At 50.7% G+C, this 19,676-nt stretch overlaps 2 protein-coding genes across 2 annotated transcripts; both read right to left on the reverse strand.

Moving 5' to 3' along the window:
• Positions 1 to 1,033: 1,033 nt before the first annotated feature.
• LOC139000259 (leukocyte immunoglobulin-like receptor subfamily A member 6) lies at positions 1,034 to 8,225 on the reverse strand. The gene is made up of 10 exons (XM_070402513.1): positions 8,192 to 8,225; positions 7,999 to 8,034; positions 7,578 to 7,862; positions 7,129 to 7,431; positions 6,622 to 6,918; positions 6,066 to 6,368; positions 5,329 to 5,445; positions 2,472 to 2,509; positions 2,185 to 2,325; positions 1,034 to 1,156 (listed from the first exon to the last, which is right to left on the reverse strand). Exons 1-10 carry the CDS (start codon positions 8,223 to 8,225, stop codon positions 1,034 to 1,036), a joined length of 1,677 nt encoding a protein of 558 aa, XP_070258614.1.
• A 4,957-nt stretch (positions 8,226 to 13,182) lies between these two features.
• Positions 13,183 to 17,997, reverse strand: LOC139000260 (leukocyte immunoglobulin-like receptor subfamily A member 6). The gene is made up of 10 exons (XM_070402514.1): positions 17,964 to 17,997; positions 17,770 to 17,805; positions 17,317 to 17,604; positions 16,870 to 17,172; positions 16,354 to 16,650; positions 15,794 to 16,096; positions 15,470 to 15,520; positions 14,034 to 14,141; positions 13,407 to 13,465; positions 13,183 to 13,329 (listed from the first exon to the last, which is right to left on the reverse strand). The coding sequence occupies exons 1-10, from the start codon at positions 17,995 to 17,997 to the stop codon at positions 13,183 to 13,185; spliced, it is 1,626 nt and encodes a 541-aa protein (XP_070258615.1).
• Between the last annotated feature and the right edge of the window lie 1,679 nt (positions 17,998 to 19,676).

The raw sequence follows: 19,676 nt of genomic DNA on the forward strand, positions 1-19,676 counted from the left end.
CCTCTAAATACTCAATATGATAGCATAGGCCAATGATTTTTTAAGGCATTTTCTTTTCTACCATTCATGGTTTTTAGTTTTCTCATTTAATAGATTTGATGCATAATATTTACATTATCATTTAATTGAAAATGTTCACTTCGGTTTTGGTTCACACATTTCTTATTGAGAAGTCTGTTGCTTTATTTAAAAAAAATGTAAGGATGTTTGTTATCTCATTATTAATATACTACTGGCCCAGTGCACAAAATTCGTGCACATTAAAAGGGAATTAATTAGAGGAAATATTTTAATGTTGCTAGTTGCCCTTTCTCTATAATAGAAGTGTCAGAAATGAAAGAAAATTAGTAAAATGTATATGAAAAATCTCCCTCCTGTCAGAGTCTGGGGCGTGGAGTGGGTCCCAGAGTCAAGTCCCCCCCCACACACACACCCCTCAAAATTGCGCAAGACACAGACCCAGCCGGCCCCAACCCCATTGGACAAGACCCAGACCTGGCTGGCCCCATCCCTGTTAAGCCTCACCAGCACATCACGTCCCTGGCCGGTGCTGGGCGGGGATGCAGAGTCAGTCAGCATCAGTCACGTCCCTAGCCAGTGCTGGCCAGGGATGCAGCCTCCTGCTGATCAGTTGTTATGCATGAAGGTGTGATGACCATTTGCATATTAGCCTTTTATTATTATAGATTTTTATTGATTTCAGAGAGAAGAGGAGGGGAGAGGAGAGGGACAGAGAGATAGAAACATCAATGATGAGAATCATTGATTGGCTGCCTCCGGCATGCCTCCTCTTGGGGAATGAGACAGCAACCCAGGCATGTTCTTTGACCAAGAAAGGAACTGTCGCCTCATGGTTCATAGGTTGACTCTCATCCAATGAGCAACACTGGTCAGGTGATATTGCTTATCTTGACTGTAAAATCAGGTGACTCCCAGAGGTTTCCAGGAGCTGCGGGGGTCCATGTCAGGTTTCCACCTCTCCTGGGAAATGTGAATCCCTTCCCTGGAGTGTGGGGTCTGGCTCCATCCTGGGCTAGTAGACCGACAGAATAGCATACACACTGGGCTCATCTGGGGGCTCCTCTGACAGGGAGGAAGGGGGTGCACATGTCTTCTGTCTGAGGGTCAAGTGGTTCAGCTGGGCATAGGTGACAGCCTGGAGCAAGGGGAGAGTGAGTAGGATGAAATGGTTAGAGTTGGAGAAGACTTGGGGTATGGAGAGGATAGGACCCACCTGACTGTCCATCTGTCTGTCCTCTTCTGCTTGTCTGCCCTTCTTATCCAGTAATCCCCCTGATAGGGAGGAAGGAGAGGTGGCCATTCCCTGCCTGGGTCTTGATGGTGAGCAGTTCACCTGGGCGTACGTCACTCCCTGGGGGCCTTCATCCTGCCTGTTCTGCTGGAGACAGTGAGACAGAACAGTGTCTCCTTGATTCCACTGTCGAAATCCTCCAGACTTCAAGCACATGTTGAGAGAGAGATGACTTAAACTTTAAACAGATTAGCTCCCTCTCCTGATGGAATCTGCTGGGCCTTCCTAAGACCTGGGGCCTCTGAATGCTTCTATTGTTCTGACTCTTATCCTAACGTGCTCTCTCTTGCTCATTTGGCTCCAGCCTCATGGCACATCTTCCTGAAGAAGCATGTCCTGCCTCAGCACCTGTTCTTTTCCCTGTCTCCCCACCATGCACTCTATCTCCTCCTCTTGCTTTATGTTCCTTCACAGCACTTTGTTCTCTCGGACACTGTCTGCTTGTTTGCATATTGTCTCCCTCACCCACAGGGGAGCTCAAGGAGTGTGGAGACAGTGTAGCTCAGGGCTGCACAATGGCTCCTAAAAGCAGCCGTAAACAGTGAGCCCCTTTCACATTTTCTGGATGAATGAATGAAAGGGATCTTGGTGACCTATGGGTAATTCACTTATTTCTGCCTCCTCCTGAGACCTGGGGATTCACAAGGTCAGACAAAGAATTAGGGGCCAACAAAGGAGGCCTGGGAGAAGGGGCCATGAGGCCACAAGGAAACCAGGAGGAGTGAGGCTCAGCAGGACGACCCGGGGGCCCAGAAGGAGAGGTCAGTGTGGACGTTGCTGAGAACAAGGTGAGGTGGAGATAGGGAACGAACCATTGAATTAAACTGGGTGACAGAATGTCCTTGTGGCCTGAATAGGAGCAGGGTTCTCACCTGAGGGTCCAGCTCCACGCTCTCCCCAGGCTGTGGGTCCTTCATGACGGCATCTGCTGGGGCAGAACGGGGAGGTGTCTCCTGGTAGGTCCCCAAGTTCTCAGCGCTGCAGGCTCTGCCTGCTCCCAGATGGACCACTAACTCAGGGGTGAGGTGAGGCATCAGGTCAGGCAGTGTGCATCTCAGTTCTTCCCACTCTGACCCCACACCCTCCGAGCCTAACCCTCCCCATTGCCTCCTGAAATCCCTCTGCCCGCTCCTCCAGGGCAGCTGTCTCTTCCTCTCACAAAGAGTCTCTTCTTGGCTGTCCAAAGCTGGGCTTCAACTGGAGGAGAAGACATGAGTTTTAGGGTCAGAGATGCGCCATAGATGGTGGATATTTCAGGTCTTTGGGGTAGGAGTTACATGGTCTGCAGGCCTCTGTCCTTGGGCTCTGGGTCTGTGGCCCTTGCAGGAGGTTGGACATGAGCCCCTCTCTGGGCCGGTCAAGAGGGACAGTCTCAGCACTGGGAGGTTAGGAGCCACTCCCCATGTGATTCCACAGGAAAGAATAAAACCTTAACACTCAAGTCAACCAAGATGGCAGCATAGGTAAATACCTGTATTTGCTGCCTCTCACAACCATAGAAAAATTAGAACTAAAATACAGAAAAACTATCATTCAGAACTGCAGGAAAGCTAGCTGAGTGGAAGTACTACAACTAGAGAGGTAAAGAAGAAAGTGCATTGAGATTGGTAGGAGGCGCAGAGGCACAGATCGGGCTAGCACCCAGGTGTGCCGCTTTATTTAATTGGGAGGGAAATACAAGCTCCCACTTGTTCTGAGCTCCAGTACTGGGCGAGACTTTGGGGGACCCAGACACATACAGGGAGAAACTGGACTGTCTGGCATCAGGGCAGGAACACGGGGGTGGCTTTCTTCCAGATGGAGGTGCTCACAATGGTCATTGTTCCTGAGCTGGGACCTCTCTGGTGCAGAGCTGACTGGCAGCCATTGCTGTTTGCTCCACCCTGGAGATTCCCTGAGACCCCACCCTATCCAATTTACAACCCCACCCAAGCTGTATGCAGTGGCTTTTGCATATGAATGACTGGTCCTTTCTCTGCCTAAAACCTGTCAAACTGCAGTTGGGTCAGGAAGCCCCAAAGCTATCAAAAGAAGGCAAAGGCCAGCACCACAGCAACCTGCCTTGATTCACAGCTGGGCCTCATCTGGGCACTTCCAAATTCCACACAAAGAGGAGGAATCTGCAGATCTCTCTGTAGCTCCTGCTGGGCAGCCACAGGCAGTGGCTGACTTTGCACCTCCTTGGAGATCCAAGAGCCAGTGTACCCAGTGCTCAGTGTGAGATCATACCAGGTTACAATTCTTCACATTCATAAGTGACACACCTAAGTGTCAGACTCAGGGAAGACCAAAGCTCCACTGAAGCAAGTCCTGCCCCATAAGGGTATCTGCTGCACAGAAGCACTTCCATTGGCCTGGAGTTCAATTCATCCCAGTGATGCCAACAGCAATCAAGGCTCAACTACAACAAGACTGCACACAGCCCACAAAAGTGTGCACCAAGAGTGTCTACCTCAGGTGACTGGGGAGGCTGAGTCACTGGGCCCTATAGGACACCTACTACACAAGGCCACTCTATCAACTCAAGGAGACTTAGCAGCTACCCAATACATAGAAACAAACACAGGAAAGCAGCCAAAATGCAGAGACAAAGAAACTTGTGACAAATGAAAGAAATGGGAGAAAGCAAACTACTGGATATAGAGTTCTAAACCACAGTTATAAGGTTATTCAAGAATCTTCTAGACACCTCTGAGGAACTTAGTGAGCCCTTCAAGGATCTTAGTGAGAATGACAAAAAAAATAAAAAATGGAAAAGGACCAGTCAGAAATAAAGCATACACTGACTGAAATAAAGAATAATATACAGAGATTCAACAGTAGAGTAGAGGATCCCAAGAATCAAGTCAAAGATTTGAAATACAAGGAAACAAAAAAAAAAACACCCAACCGAAAGAGCAAAAAGAAAAAAGAATCCAAAAATATGAAGATAGTGTAAGGAGCCTCTGGAACAACTTCAAGCATACAAACATCCGAATTATGGGGTGACAGGAGAAGAGAGAGAGCAAGATATTGAAAACCTATTTGAAGAAATAATGACAGAAAACTTCCCCTACCTGGTGAAAGAAATAGACTTACAAGTCCAGGATGCTCAGAGAACCCCAAACAAAAGGAATCCAAAGAGGACCACACCAAGACATATCATAATTAAAATGCCAAGAGCAAAAGACAAAGAGAGAATCTTAAAAGCAGCAAGAGAAAAACAGTTAGTTACCTACAAGGGAATACCCATATGACTGTCAGCTGATTTCTCAACAGAATCTATGCAGGACAGAAGCGAGTGGCAAGAAATATTCAAAGTGATGAATAGCAAGAACCTACAACTAAGATTACTCTACCCAGCAACACTATCATTTAGAGTTGAAGGTCAGATAAAGAGCTTCACAGATAAGAAAAAGCTAAAGGAGTTCATCACCACCAAACCAGTATTATATAAAATACTGAAGGGTATTCTTTAAGAAGAGGAAAAAGAAGAAAAAGGTAAAGATAAAAAGTGATGAACAACAAAGTGACAACAAATACATATCTATAAACAAGTGAATCTAAAAATCAAATGAATGAAAAATCTGATCAACAGAATAAACTAGTGCATGTAATAGAATCAGGGGCATGGAAATGGAGTGGACTGACAATTCTCGGGAGCAAGGGGTTGTGGGGGGAGTGCGGGAAGAGATGGGACAAAGATCTTATATGTATGTATGCAGTACCTATGAAAGCAGAGAGTGGGGTGGCAGGGGCTGGGGTTGGGTGGGAACCGGGTGGAAGGGAGCTATGGGGGAGAAAAAGAGGGACATCTGAAATAATCTGAACAATAAAGATTAAAATAACCCAAACCTTAACACCCACTTGTGTGCATATTTCATGAGACTGTCTGACATTGTTTTCTTTCTAGGTTTTCTGATTTCAGATTCTGGAAAAGTCTTTTCTCAGCTGACCATCTCCATCCATTTGATTTCCTATGGCAGGTGCTCTGAGCACCCCATTGTGTGACCCAGGTCACCCCTTTCCCTACTCACCTGACGTCCTGCCTTTGCTCTGACATTGGTGCCGGAGGAGGAGGACGAGGGGGAGGGAGAGTAGCAGGACGAGGGTAACCGAGATCCCGATCAGGATGTTCAGGTTCCATTTGGGACCTAGGACATGAGTGACGTCATGAATGAGCCAGTGATACCATTTGATGAGCACCTACTGTGTGTGAGGCATGTGCTGGGGTCTGTCCCTCATCTCCTCTCACCTGACAGCAGTCATGCACCAGGGATTGCTGACCCCACCACCCACTTCCATGCGGCTCAGAGAGGTCAATCACATACCCCAGGTCACCCATCTTGGATGGAGCAGGGTTGATACTGGGACCCAGGACTGTGGGTTCCCTGTGCTGTCCTCACACTGCCCCCCAGGGGGACACCAGCTCTGTGCTCTGGGCTCCTCATCTGGGGCCTGTGGTGGAGGGCTGGGGCCCCACAGGTTCTTGGGAAGGACAAGAAGAAGGTGAGGAGCTGGTGCTGTCCTGGAGTAGGAACTTCTCTCAGACTTCTACTACATCTGTGCTGGGGCTCCGAAGACACTCCCACTGCCCACCTACCCCTTCAGACCCGCGTGAGGAGGAGGGAGAGTATAGGATGGGAGGGCCTCTAAGGAAGAGAAAACTTCTGGATGACCATCCTAGAGCCCCTCACCACTATTTCAGCCTATAATTCCCCTGGGGAGGGGACCCTGAGATGACAGCTCAGCAGACAGGGTCAGGGGCCCTCACCTGAGACCAGGAGCTCCAGGGACTCACTGGGGAATGACAGCAGGTAGGGGGAGGTGCTGTGTGAGCTGTAGCACCTGTAGGTGCCCCCATGGGCTGAGGTCACAGGGCTCATGGAGAACTCTGCCTGGGACTGCTGAGCTCGATCCTCTGATCTCAGACGCAGGGAGGGACCGGCTGCTTCCTCCTTGGACAGAAGAAACGTGTCCCTCTGACTCTGTGACTGACACAGCAGGGTCACGTTCTCTCCTGAGGCCACCCCGGGGCCTGGCTGCGCGGAGAGTGAGGGTCTGTCAGGCAGGTGTCCTAGAGAGAGGGAGGGAGGGTGAGGGCTGCCTTCCCACCTTGTTGTGACCTGAGAGTCACCAGGGCTCTCTCTGAGGACCCTCCTCTCTGTCTGTCTCTGTTTCTCTGAGTTTCCCCTTTTCTTCCACCCCCTGTCTCTCTCTGTTTCTCTCCCTCCCTGGGGGCCTGCATTTTCATTCTGACCTCACAACCTGAGACCCCAGCAGGGCCTGTTCAGAGTCAGGGACCCTGACTGAACCCACGGGCTCCTCACCTGCCACCAGGATGTCCAGGGGGTCACTGGGGGCCGACCACTCAGAGGAGAGGTTGTATCCACCGTAGCATCTGTACCGGCCCCCGTGGGAGCTGCTCACAGTGCCCAGGGGGAAGTAGGCCTGAGAGAGCCCAGCCTGGGGCTGCAGGACAAGGCTGTGGGAGAGGTCCGGTTCACCCTCCTTGTGCAGAGCGAATCTGTCATAGCCGACATCAGAGCGACACTGGAGGGTCAGTCTCTGTCCAGAGGCCACGATGGGGGCCTGCTGGCTCAGGAGGGAGGGCTTCCCAGACTCACCTGGGGAGACCAGACATGAATTACAGGGGCTGCTCCTCCCATAACCCCTTCTCCTGGCCTAGCTCCGAGGTCTCACTGTCTCTCTCTGTGTCTCTGCCCCAGGGGCTCCTGTGCTCCACTCTCCGCACCCCTTCACATGGGGCTCCCCTCCCAGAGAAGATGCCAATGTCTGGTGCCTCAATCCATGGATGGGAGCAGGATGGGACTTACCTGGGATCAGGAGCTCCAGGGCATCACTGGGGTATGACCACACCTGGGGGCTGTTCCTGAAACAGCCGTGGCATCTGAACCTCCACCAGTGAATGGGACTCACGGGACCCACAGGGAACAGGGCCTGGGACTGCCCACTGGGCTGTGGCTGTGAGTCCAGGGTCCAGGAGACCCTGTCTTTTCCTTCCTTAGTCAGAATGAACCTGTCAAACACCTCCCTTGAGCCACACTGGAGGGTAAGGTTCCCTCCTGAGGTCATGACCGGGCTTGGCAGGGCTGAGAGACTGGGTTTGCTGAAGGATCCTAGGAGAGGAGGAGACAGCCTATTAAATGAGGCTCACACCTCCCTCGTGTCCCCAAGGGCTCGGCTGTGAGAGGGAGACACCCTGAGAGCAGACCCCCTTCCTGAGGGCAGAGCCCAAGGCTGGGACCCCTGAGAGTCCTCTCACCTGTTGCCCGCAGCTCCAGGGAGTCACTGGGATCTGACCTGCCAGTGGAGCTGTTATAATAACAGGAGTATCTCCCTGCATCATGCTCTGTGATGTTTGTGATGGAGAACTTGGTCTTGGTTGTGAACTTCCTTTCAGTCTGTGTGTTCCAAAGCACACGTTTTCCTTCCTTATACAGATCAAACTTCTGGGCCTCCAGGGTCGCCTCACACCAGAGGGTCACAGGGCTCCCATAAGGGATCACAGGGCCTGGTTCAGCCCAGAGGGTGGGTTTGGGGAGGGTCCCTGGAAGGAAACCAGAAGGTGCATTACAAAGCCCTTCCCCACCCTCATCCCCCAGCTCATCCCAGCACCTCTGTGCTCCCTCCTGAGCCCCTGGGGTGAAGTAACAGGTGGGACCTGGAGCCTGGGGAGGACTCACCTGCCTGCACGTGGATCCTCTGGCCCAGACTCAGCCCTGGAAGAGTCCATGTGAGAGATTTGCATGCGGACGTCTGAGCTGATTCTCCTCCCATCAGGGCCCCGCTCACTCGAGCTGCCTGAGACTGAGGTTCCCCATATACAAGCGGGTGCCGCCACCCCTGCTGCTGCCCCTCCCCGTGTCCACAACTGACCGAGGCAGAGAAGAGCAGAGAGGATGGACATCATGGCGTCTGCTCGTGAGGCTCCTGCTGTGCAAATGGAGGAGACTTATGGCTTGAAAAACAGAGACGCACAGGATGTGGTGGGTCAGAAGCTGCTGCAGCCCTTCCGGGTCCGCAAGCTGTGCACCCATTGCCTGCGGACTGTCCCGCCCTGGGCCTGGCTCTGAGTTTCCCCAAACTGAGGGCTCAGGAGGAGAGAAGGATCTTGGGGGACAGGTGCCCGATCCCTCCCGGGCACTGCGGGGATCATTTCCTTTGTTCCTGGCGACTCTACACATGTGGTCTGGCCTTTGGATTCCGTGACGACAATTTTGAAGGGACTTTGCAGTGTCACGTTGGTGCTGCTTATCCATCAGGAAACAGTCTCAACTCCCAGTGAAGTTTGCATAGCAGAGATTTTAGTGCTTCATTCCTCAGTTGTTAACATGAAGCTCAAAATGGAACTGCCGATGGACCCAGCAGATCCCACTTGTGGGAATATATCCTCAGAATCTGAAACATCAATCAGAAAGATTGTTCATAGCTAAGACCTGGAAACAGCCTTAGTGCCCATCTGTAGATGGGTGGGTAAACAGCTGTGGTACATTTACACCAGGGAATACTATGCAGCTTTGAAAAAAGAAGGACCCCTTAGCCTTTGAGACAGCACGGAGGCACCTGGAGCATATTATGCTAAGTGAAATAAGCCAGTCAGAGAAAGACAAATATTGCAGGATTTCACTTATATGTGGCATCTAATGAACAATGTAACTTGATAAAAAAAATAAGTCCAGAGGCATGCTGCATGGAACAACTGGACAGATCTCAGAGAAGGGAGGGCGGCAGAAAAAGATTAACTAAAGAACTTACCTGCATATATGCTTAGCTCAAAACCATAGATATTAGTGTGCAGAAGGCCTGCAGTGGGGTGTGTGTTGGGTGGAGGCGGGGCATATAGGCAGAGATGAAGGTCATCTGTAATAATGTCAATAACAGTACAAAAGATACGGTTTTATCTTGAAGGGGAAGGCTCTCTATAATAATAAAAGGGTAATATGCTAATGAGACTGGACGTCCTTCTAGATGACCTTCAGACGAAAGTGAGGCTACAAGGGAAGCCCGGGTCCCGGGTGCCAGAGGGAAGCCAGTGCTGGCAGATGGGGGAAGGAAGGCCTACTTTTGCACGCATTTCATGCATCACACCTCTAGTATATATATATATATATAAAAGCCTAAGTGACCAAACTACCAAACGGCCCGTTGACTGGTCAACTGGTTACTATGACACACACTGACCACCAGGGGCAGATGCTAAATGCAGGAGCTGCCTCCTGGTTGTCAGTGCGCTCCCACAGCTGGAGTTCCGTTCAGTTTTCATACGTGAGCCAGAAGCCAGGATCACTGCTGGTGTTCAAAACTGTGGTGGTGTGAACCGCTCCTGCCTCCGTGGTAGCACTACCAAGTGGCAGCATTTGCTTAGGGCTGGCAGGATGAGCGGGAGTGATGCGGAGCCCAGCTGGGGCTTGGACTCCTCCTCAGTCGCTGCCACTTCATGCACTACTACATTCCTTGGGGGATGTCAGATCCTGCAAGTTTCAGTCCCATCCTGCAGCCTGGCCTGTGAGAGGGTGCAGGCCAGGCTGAAGGACCCCACCAGTGCAAGAATTTATGCACTGGGCCTCTAGTATAAAAAGAAAATAAGAATGTTAATGGCAACATTATGGGAGACATATCAAGACAGGAGGAGAAACGGATTTACAGAGTGACAGATGTCAGAGGGGGGGAGAGTTGGGGGGGGTGACTTGATGAAGAATGGGAACGATTCACTAAAGAACATATATGCACAGCCCATGGACACAGACAACAGTGTGGTGAGGCCAAGGGAGGGGGAAATGGGGTAGGTGGAGGTGGGCAAATGGGAGAAATGGGTAACATCTGTAACAATGTCAACAATAAAAATTAAATATATTTAATGATTTTGTTGTTTAAATTCCACATTTAAGTGATTTTATATGGAAGGTGTCCTACTTTAACTGCCTTATTTCACTTAGCATACAAACTGGCAGATCCATCCATGCTGCCGCAGAAGGTAGGACTTCCTTCTTTCTCACAGCCCAGTAGTACTCCATCGTGTAAACCTACCACAGCTTTTTAATCCACTCATTTACTGATGGGCACGTGGCTGCTTCCACATCTTGGCTGTTGTAAATAATGCTACAGTGAACATAGGGGATGTGTATAGTCTTTCGAATGAGCGTTTCAGGTTTATTCAATGATATCCCCAGAAGTGGAATCACTGGGTCGAATGGCAGTTCCATTTTTTTTTGGGTGGGGGGGAACCTCCATTCTGCTTTCCACAGAGGTGGGACCCGGATGCATCCCCAGCAGCAGTGCACGAGGGCTAAGTGATTAGTCCCAGATGATTAGTGACTTTGTGAGTTATCATCAGAGTGAAGGCACGCTCTGCAATAAATGGTGCTGGGAAAATTGAAAAGGTACATGCAAAAAAAAAAAGAGAAGGAAAATAAACTAGACCACCCACTTACACCATACACAAGAGTACACTCAAAATGGATAAAAGACTTAAATGTAAGCCACAAAGCCATAAAATTCCCAGGAGAGTTTCCCGTCTTGTGTTGTCACCTCAGAAGCATTAAGGAGCAGAAATTCAGAAACACTAAGTCCATATTCAGCTCCTGTCGACCTGCACTTCCAGAGACTGAGGACTTGGGGACCAGGGTGCTTCTGAGGAAGAGGAGGCAGGGGCTGAGTCAAGCAGAGAAGGTCGCAGGATGTGGGGGGCAGGGTCCTCACTAGGTGTTTGCCTCACAGGAAGGCGATATCTTCTTCTCACCCTAAAAATAGCAGGTGCTGAGGGTCTGAGTAGAACCACATTTCCGAACAGCCTACATGTATTTGCTTTTTACTGAAATTTTTATTTACTGGGGTGACATTGGTTAATAAAATTATATAGGTTTCAGGTATACCATTCTACACTACATCATCTGTACATGGTATTGTGTGCTTATCATTCTAAGTCTAGTCTATTTCCACACAACTTACCCCATTTTTACCTCCCCCCATCTCTCCCTTCCTCTGGCAGTCACCATAGTATTGTCTGAGTCCATGAATCTTCTTGTATTTCTTTGCTTAATCCATTCGCCCTTCCCCTCAGCCCACAGCCGCCTCTCCTCTGACAGCTGTCAGTCTGTTCTCTGTTTACACAAGTGCCCTCTACTATGTTTTATTTGTTTATTAGATTCCAAATATGAGTGAAATCATAGGGAACTTGTCTTTCTCTGATTGACTTATTTCACTTCAGATCATGCTCTCCAGATCCATTCATGCTATTGCAAAAGGTAAGAGTTCCTTCTTTATTTGACAGCTGCACAATATTCCATTGTGTAAATATACCATAGCTTTCATCTGCTAGTGGGCACTTGGGCTGTTTCCAGATCTTGGCTTTTGTAACAAGCTAAAATTAATGGCCTGTTTTAAAGTTTGCCAATTTCAACAATCCATGATATACATTAATATGAACAAAATAAATAAAAGCATAATTAAATTCCTTTCTAAAAAAAAAAAAAGGCTGCTGTGATCATAGAGAGGCATAGATATTTGTGGATTTATTGATGATAAGCCGTTCCGGAAGGTGTGTGGTTTGGATTGGCGTCTCTCTGATGATTAGTGATGTTGAGCATCTGTTCATATGTCTATTGGCCTTCGATGTGCCCTCTTTGGAGAAGTGTCTATCTAGGTCCTTTGCCCAATTTTTTTTATTGAATTGTTTTGGGGGTTTTGGTGTTAAGCTTTATAAGTTCCTTATAAATGTTGGACAATAAGCCCTTATCAGGTGTATTGGCAAATTGCTCTCCATTCGGTGGGTTGTTTTTTCATTTTGTTGATGGTTTCCTTTGCTATGCAAAGCCTTATCATTTCATCCTTACGCCTCCATTTAGAAAAAAATTCTATTGTTTAATTGACTGTTTTTATTAAACCATAGTTGGCATACAATGTCATATTAGTTTTAGATGTGCAACACAGATATGATATTTATTATTGACTACATTCCCTTCCCCTTCTCACCTATCCTTCCTTCCCTCCCATCTGGCAATAATCAGTTTGTTACTTATTTCTATGGGTCTGTTTTTGTTTCCTTTGCTTTGAGGATGTGAAAAATCCCGGAGGTAAGTGAGATCTTTCCTTGTCTGAATCATTTCACGCAGCATAATGCCCTCTAAGTCCATCCATGTTGTCCCAAATGGCAGGATTTCATTCTATTTTTGGTTGGTTTATATTTCAGTAGAGACCCAATGCATGAAATTCATGCATCGGGGAGGGGGGGGGTGGTTCCTCAGCATGGACTGCACCCTCTCACAATCCAGGACCACTGGCTTCTAACCACTAGCCTGCCTGCCTGTTTGATCACCCCTAACCGCTGTGCCTGCCTGATCACCCCTAACAGCCTCTGCCTTGGCCCCTGCCACTGCGGCTTCATCCAGATTGATGTTGGGAAGGTCGTTCTGCTGTCCAGTCTAATTTGCATATTATGCTTTTATTATTATAGATAACGCATAATAGACATATCTTTATCATCTAGATGGCTATGGATCTAAAGTATAAATGCAATGTTTTGTTTTTCTAAATCCTTGACATAATAGATTAGGCCATTGATTTTTTTAAGGTTCTTAATTTTATTATTTCATAGGTTTGATGTGTCATATTTACATTACAATTCCAGTTAAAACATTCACATTGTTCACACGTTGATTATTGGGAAGTCTGTTGCTTTGATTTCCAAATGTAGAGATATTGGCTTATCTTTGACTATAGAATGAGGTGACTCCCTGAGAGTCCCAGGGGCACCTCAGGTCTCCACGGTTGGTGGGGCACTAGCCAAGTGTCCAGAGGTGTAGCTTTCCTGCCTACTGGGGTTCCTGCATACCCCTTCCTGGAGTGTGGTGGTCTGAGTCCATCCTGAGCTAGTGGATGGCTAGAGCAGCGTACACACTGGGCTCTTCTGAGGGCTCCTTTGATGGGGAGAATGGGGGTGCACTTGTCTGTTGTCTATGGGCCAATAGATTCAGCTCTGCATAGGGCACATCCTGGGGGTCATCAGATGCAGCAGCCTGGAGCAGGGGGAGAGAGAGGGATGAAACACGGTTGGGGTTTGAGAGCCTTGGGGCCTGGGGAGGATGGGACTCACCTGACTGTCCATCTGTCTGTTCTCTTCTGCTTGTCTGTCCTTCATGTCAAAAAGTTCCCCTGATAGGAAAGGAAGAGAGGTGGTCATTCCCTGCCTGAGTCTTGATGGTGAGCAGTTCACCTGGGCGTACAGACTCCCTGGGGGCCTTCATCCTGCCTGCTCTGCTGGAGAGAGACAGTGAGACAGAACAGCGTTTCCTTGATTTCACTGTTGAAATCCTCCTGTCACTTATCCTCATGTTGCCAGATCCAGCAATAAATTAAAAAGATCACACACCATGACCAAGAGGACTTTCTCTGGACATGCAAGGATGGTTTAATATTCTTGAATCAGTAAATGTGACACACCACATAAACAAAATGAAGGATAAAAATCACATGATCTTATCAATAGATTCGGAAAACGCGCTTGTGAGAATGTTTCCTATTCATGAGGTTGAGAAGGATGAAAGATGACCTTACCTCTGTCCATCTGTGCTGACAGTGAGTGTCTTCTTCCTAGGATTTCTGATGTGAGATTCTGGAGAAATCTTTTTCTCAGCTCACCTTCTCCATCCATTTGGTTTTCCTGTAGCAGGTGCTCTGAGCCCCCCATTCTGTGACCCAGGTCACACCCTTCCCTACTCACCTGAGGTCCTGCCTTTGCTCTGACGCCGATGTCGGAGGAGGAGGAAGAGAAGAAGGGAGAGCAGCAGGACCAAAGCCACCAAGACCCCTATCCAGTACCATTTGGGACCTAGGACAGTAGTGACTTCATGAATGAGCCAATGATGCCATTTAACGAGCACCCACTGTGTGAGAGGCACATGCTGGGACCTGTCATTTATCTCCTCTCACCTCACAGCAGTCATGCACCAGGCATGGCTGACCCAACCACCCACTTCACTGAGGCTCAGAGGAGTTAACCACATGCCCCAGGTCACCCAGCCTGGATGGGGCAGTGCAGGAACTGGAACCTGGGACTGTGGGTTCCCTGTGCTGGCCTCAGGCCCCACGCCCACATTCTAAGTGGACACTTCTTTGTGCTCTGGACTCCTCCTCTGCAAGGTTCCTGTTCAGCTCTCATTTGCAGCTGAGGATCCTTCCTCAATACCGCCCCCAGCACAGCAGGGACAGGAATGGGCAGGGTGTGGGGTGGACTCTGAGTCTCTCCTGGATCCTTCTCCACCCACAGGTCTCTGACAGCCCCATAGGAACACCGGGTTGGGCTTGGGGCCCTGCCTTCTTGAGCTCTGTGAGGCCCTTCTGTCACCTCATCTCCCAGCAGCCTATGAGCAGGATGGGACCAGGGATGAGCAGACAGGAACCCGACACTCAGAGGAGAGAAGGGGCCGCCCAGCCCCACAGCAGGAGCAGCAGAGCCAGGAGCTGATCCACCCTGTTCCCTCCTCTGAGCTGAGCCTGAGCTGAGGGGGAGGACTGGGTGCCCGGACCCTTGTCCTGTCTGTCCCTCCCTGTACAGTGTCATCATCACTGAGACAGACGGGACAGGCCCCATAACATCACGTCCCAGGGGCTTCCCTGTGAGGCTCCCCTCTCCCAGGAGGTCAGGGCCAGAACCAACAGAAAATCTAAGCTCTGGACAAGAATTCCCTCCTTTTACACTTGCAGTCACTGAGGCCCAGGCAGGGGAAGGGCATGTCCACGTCAGCTAATCCAGAAGGGCCTGAACCGACACATGGCTCAGCCACTGTCCCCCATAGAGAAACCCACCACCTCCCCACAGAGCCCCTCATTTACCAGTCTGTATGCCTGACACTGTGGGTGCGAGAGACCGATCCCCAGAGCCTCCTGTGGATGAGATGGAGCAGGAGGGTGGGGGCTGCCTTCTCCCCAAATGAGTCCATGTTCACCTCCCCAGCCTGCGCCCCCACATCTCCCCTGCCATGATCACTCCACCCATCAAGTGCCTCAGACCCTGGGACTCCCTGCCCCTCTGGGACACAAGCACGTCCTTGAGGATCTGGGTCACTCCACCCGTGACAGACTCTCAGGACTTGCTGAGCATGGCGGGGGGGGGGGGGGGGGCTGTGCTCCCTCTGAGCAGAGCTCCCCGGGATTCACCAGCTGTGGAGGTGGGCCCTGTGGGTGAGGGTGTGGGGCCACCACAGGGTCCTGGAAATGAGGACAGGAAGAGGGTGAGAGGCTTGGGCTGATTCTGGACACCATTTCACACAGACACCCTCTTACATCTGTGCTGTGGCCCTGAGGCCCTCCCACTGCCTCCGTATCCAGGTGAGGGGAAGTGGGGGGATGGGGTGGGAGGGCTCTAAGAAAAAGATCTTGGGGCGACCATCCCAAGAGCCCCTCACTCCCTTTCATCCCATGATTGTTCTGGGGACAGGACCCTGAGCTGACAGCTCAGCAGACAGGGTCAGGGGCCCTCACCTGAGACCAGGAGCTCCAGGGGTTCACTGGGGAGTGACAGCAGGAAGGGGGAGGAGCTGTGTGAGCTGTAGCACCTGTAGGTGCCCCCGTGGGCTGAGGTCACAGGACTCATGGAGAACTCTGCCTGGAACTGCTGAGCTCGATCCTCTGATCTCAGACGCAGGGGGGGATCGGCTGGCCCCTCCTTGGACAAAAGGAATGTGTCCGTCGGGCTCTGTGACTGACACAGCAGGGTCACGTTCTCTCCTGAGGCCACCCTGGAGCCTGGCTGCACCGAGAGGGAGGGTCTGTCAGGCAGGTGTCCTAGAGAGAAGGAGGGAGGGTGAGGGCTGCCTGCCCACCTTGTTCTGACCTGAGAGTCACCAGGCCTCTCTCTGAGGACCGTCCTCTCTGTCTGTCTCTGTTTCTCTGAGCTTCCCCTCTCTCTCCTTCCACCTCCTGTCTCTCTCTGCCTCTCTCCCTTCTTGGGCCCTGCACTTTCATTCTGGCTTCACCAACAGAGACCCCCAGCAGGGCCTGTGCAGAGTCTGGGTCCCTGACTGAACCCACTGGCTCCTCACCTGCCACCAGGATGTCCAGGGGGTCACTGGGAGCCGACCACTCGGAGGAGAGGTTGTATCCACCGTAGCATCTGTACCGGCCCCCGTGGGAGCTGCTCACAGTGTCCAGGTGGAAGTGGGCCTGAGCGAGCCCAGCCTGGGGCTGCAGGACACGGCTCTGGTGGAGGACCCGTCTCCCCTCCTTGTGCAGAGCGAATCTGTCATAGCTGACATCAGAGCGACACTGGAGGGTCAGGTTCTGTCCATAGGCCACGATGGAGCCCTGCTGGCTCAGAATGGAGGGCTTCCCAGACTCACCTGGGGAGACCAGACATGAAATACTTGGTCTGTTCCTCCCATAACCCCTTCTCCTGTCCTGGCTTCCAGGTCTCACTATCTTGCTTTGTGTCCCTGGCCCAGGAGTCTTTGTGCTCCCCTTCTGCAATCCATTCACATGAGGCACCCCTCCAAGTAATGACCCTAATAATATCCCAGTTTTATGCCCAAATCAATGGATGGGACAATAATGTGACTCACCTGAGACCAGGAGCTCCAGGGCATCACTGGGGTGTGAGCACACCTGGGGGCTGTCCCTGTAGCAGCCATGGCATCTGAACGTCCACCGGTGGCTGGGGGTCACGTTGCCCGCAGTGAACAGTGTCTGGAACTGCCTCCTGGGTTCTGTCTGTGAGTTCTGGACCCAAGAGAGCCTGTGATCTCCTTCCTTTGTCAGAATGAACCTGTCAAATCCCTGCCTTGAGCCACACTGGAGGGTCACGTTCCCTCCTGAGGGCAAGACAGGGCTGGTCAGCGCTGCGAGGCTGGGTCTGCTATAGGCTCCTAGGAGAGGAGGAGGCAGCGTGTGAAATGGGCTCAGACCTCCCTCAAGTCCCCAGGGCTGGGCTGTGAGAGGGGGACAACCTGAGAGCAGACCCCCTTCCTGAGGGCAGAGCCTGAGGTCGGAACCCCTGAGTGTCCTCTCACCTGTCATCACCACCAGCTCCAGAGGGTCACTGCGCTCTGACCAGCCAGTAGGTCTGCGATAGTAACAGCGATATATCCCAGCACCATCCTCTGTCAGGCTTGTGATGCTGAACATTCCCTTGTCCATCGGATCTAGTGGTTTCATTCTGCCCCATAGCAATATGCTTCCCTCTTTTTCAAAACAGAACTCCTTGGCCTCCAGGGTCCCCTGACACCAGATGGTCACGGGGCTCCCCCAGGGCATCACAGAGGCTGGGTCAGCCCAGAGGGTGGGTTTGGGTAGGGTCCCTGGAAAGAAACCAGAGGCTTCATGACCAAGACCTTCCCCACCTTCCTTTCCTAGCGTAGCGCTAGAAACTCCTCTTCTATCACTTCAACCCAGCACCTCTGCGCTCCCTCCTGAACCCCAGGGGTGAAGTAAGAGGAGGGACATGGAGCCTGGGGAGGACTCACCTGCCTGCACGTGGATCCTCTGGTCCAGACTCAGCCCTGGAAGAGAGTGTCGGTGAGAGGTTTGCACCCAGACATCTGAGCTGATTCCCTTCCCATCAGGGCCCATCCATTTGAGCTGCCCGAGCCTGAGGTTCCCCACGAACAAGAGGATGAAGCTGCCCCTCCTGCTCCCTGTCCCTGTTTCAACAACTGACCGAGGCAGAGAAGGGCAGAGAGGATGGACATCATGGCGTCTGCTCTGAGGGCTCCGGCTCTGCAGATGGAGGAAGCCTGAGCCTGGAGAACAGAGTCTCACAGGATGTGACGAGGTAAAGGCTGTTGTAACCTTTCGGGGTTACCACAGCCCCCAGCAAGGAGACAGCCCTCCCCTGAGCCTGGCTCTGCATCTCCCCAGAATGAGGGCTTCCGGGGAGTCCAGGCTTCAGGAGGCTGGTCAGCAGTGTCTGAGCCTCAGGGTCTCATGTGTCTGCTTGTCTGACTCCTACTCAGAGAGGACAGGACCCAGGTTCTGGTCCTGACTCAGGCCCTGAAAGTCTGGCTCTGAACAGCTCAATGGGACACCTGACCATGGCTCTTGAGGAAGCTCATTTATAAAAGATTCTGCTGAGCAGTTTCCTAGTGGCATCAGCATTTTCTCAACTTTCCCTGGTTTGGGGTCCTGATAGGTTCCCATCCCTGCGGACCCTTTGTGTTTCGTGCCTTTTTAATGTTCTTTATTCAGTGTAGGTATTTTTACCACTCTGTGGTTTGATGCACATTTATATCCTCTATGATTTATAAAGCTCAGCACCTTTTATTTAAACATTTTTTCCTTACTCCTCACCTGAGGATGTTATTTCCAATGATTTTTTGAGAGGATGCAAGGGAGAGAGGGAAGGAGAGAGCGAGAGAGAAACATCAATGTGAGAGAGATGCGTCAATTGCTTGCATCCCAATGTGGGTTGAGGAGCAAACCTGCAACCAAGGCACATTCCCTTGACCTGGAAGCAAACCTGTGACCCTTCGGTGGTCAGGCTGATGCTCTAACCACTGAGAAACACCAGCCAAGGCCAGCTTATCACCTTAAATAATGCCACTGCACATTTGCATGTCAATACCAGTTGCTTGTTAAGTTTTTGCTTGCTTCTCTATTGCTTTCTGCTGCCACATAACAACTTGTACATGTTTCCTAATGAACTGAGTGCCAGTCTCTGGTCTCATTTTGACATCGCAAATATCTATCGTCTTCACTGTCTTGCTGGTGGTTACAAGGAACAGAAGTTCTTCATCTTAGTGGATTCCACTGTGTCCATGTCCCCCCTAAGTTGGTGTTCTTGTGTCCAGATCGTGGGAAAATGTGTCTGCTACAAGCTAATAAGATAGTTTCCCTGTTTTCTTTTCTCAAAAGAAAAAGTAATTGGTTTCTTTTTCTCGTATTGATCTGTCACCCATGTGGCATTGCGTAAATGGTGGACACACGTAAGACGTTCATTGTGTGCCACAGACTCACTCACTGGCCCAGCACCAGCTGATGGAAAGGCCATGACCTCACCCCCCAGCCCAGCAAGGGTCTGTCATGATCCAGGTGCCTCCACACGAGGGGTCTGACCTGGAATCTTCCTTCTGCTCCTTTGGACGAGTCGTCTCTGCTTTTCGATTTTTCAAACCTCCACCATCTCCATCGGCATGGAATGGCTGGTTTCATTTCCTCATTATCTCAGACAAGAAAAATTCTCACCATCTTTGTGGGGAAGGCATTGGTATTGCTGAAAAGTCAAGGGAGGAAGTAGCCTGCTCAAGTGTCCTTCAACCACTCAGATGGTAGCTCCACACTGATATTTAATGTGTCTGTGTGTGTTAGGCCTTGGAACAGGAATCCCTGAATGTTGTTTTGTCTGAATCCTGATGAGTCTCCATAGTTTGAAGAA

Source organism: Myotis yumanensis, unplaced genomic scaffold (assembly GCF_028538775.1).
Source record: "Myotis yumanensis isolate MYYU_CA2020_CCGP unplaced genomic scaffold, mMyoYum1.0.hap1 SCAF_23, whole genome shotgun sequence".
Classification (NCBI taxonomy): Eukaryota; Metazoa; Chordata; class Mammalia; order Chiroptera; family Vespertilionidae; genus Myotis; species Myotis yumanensis.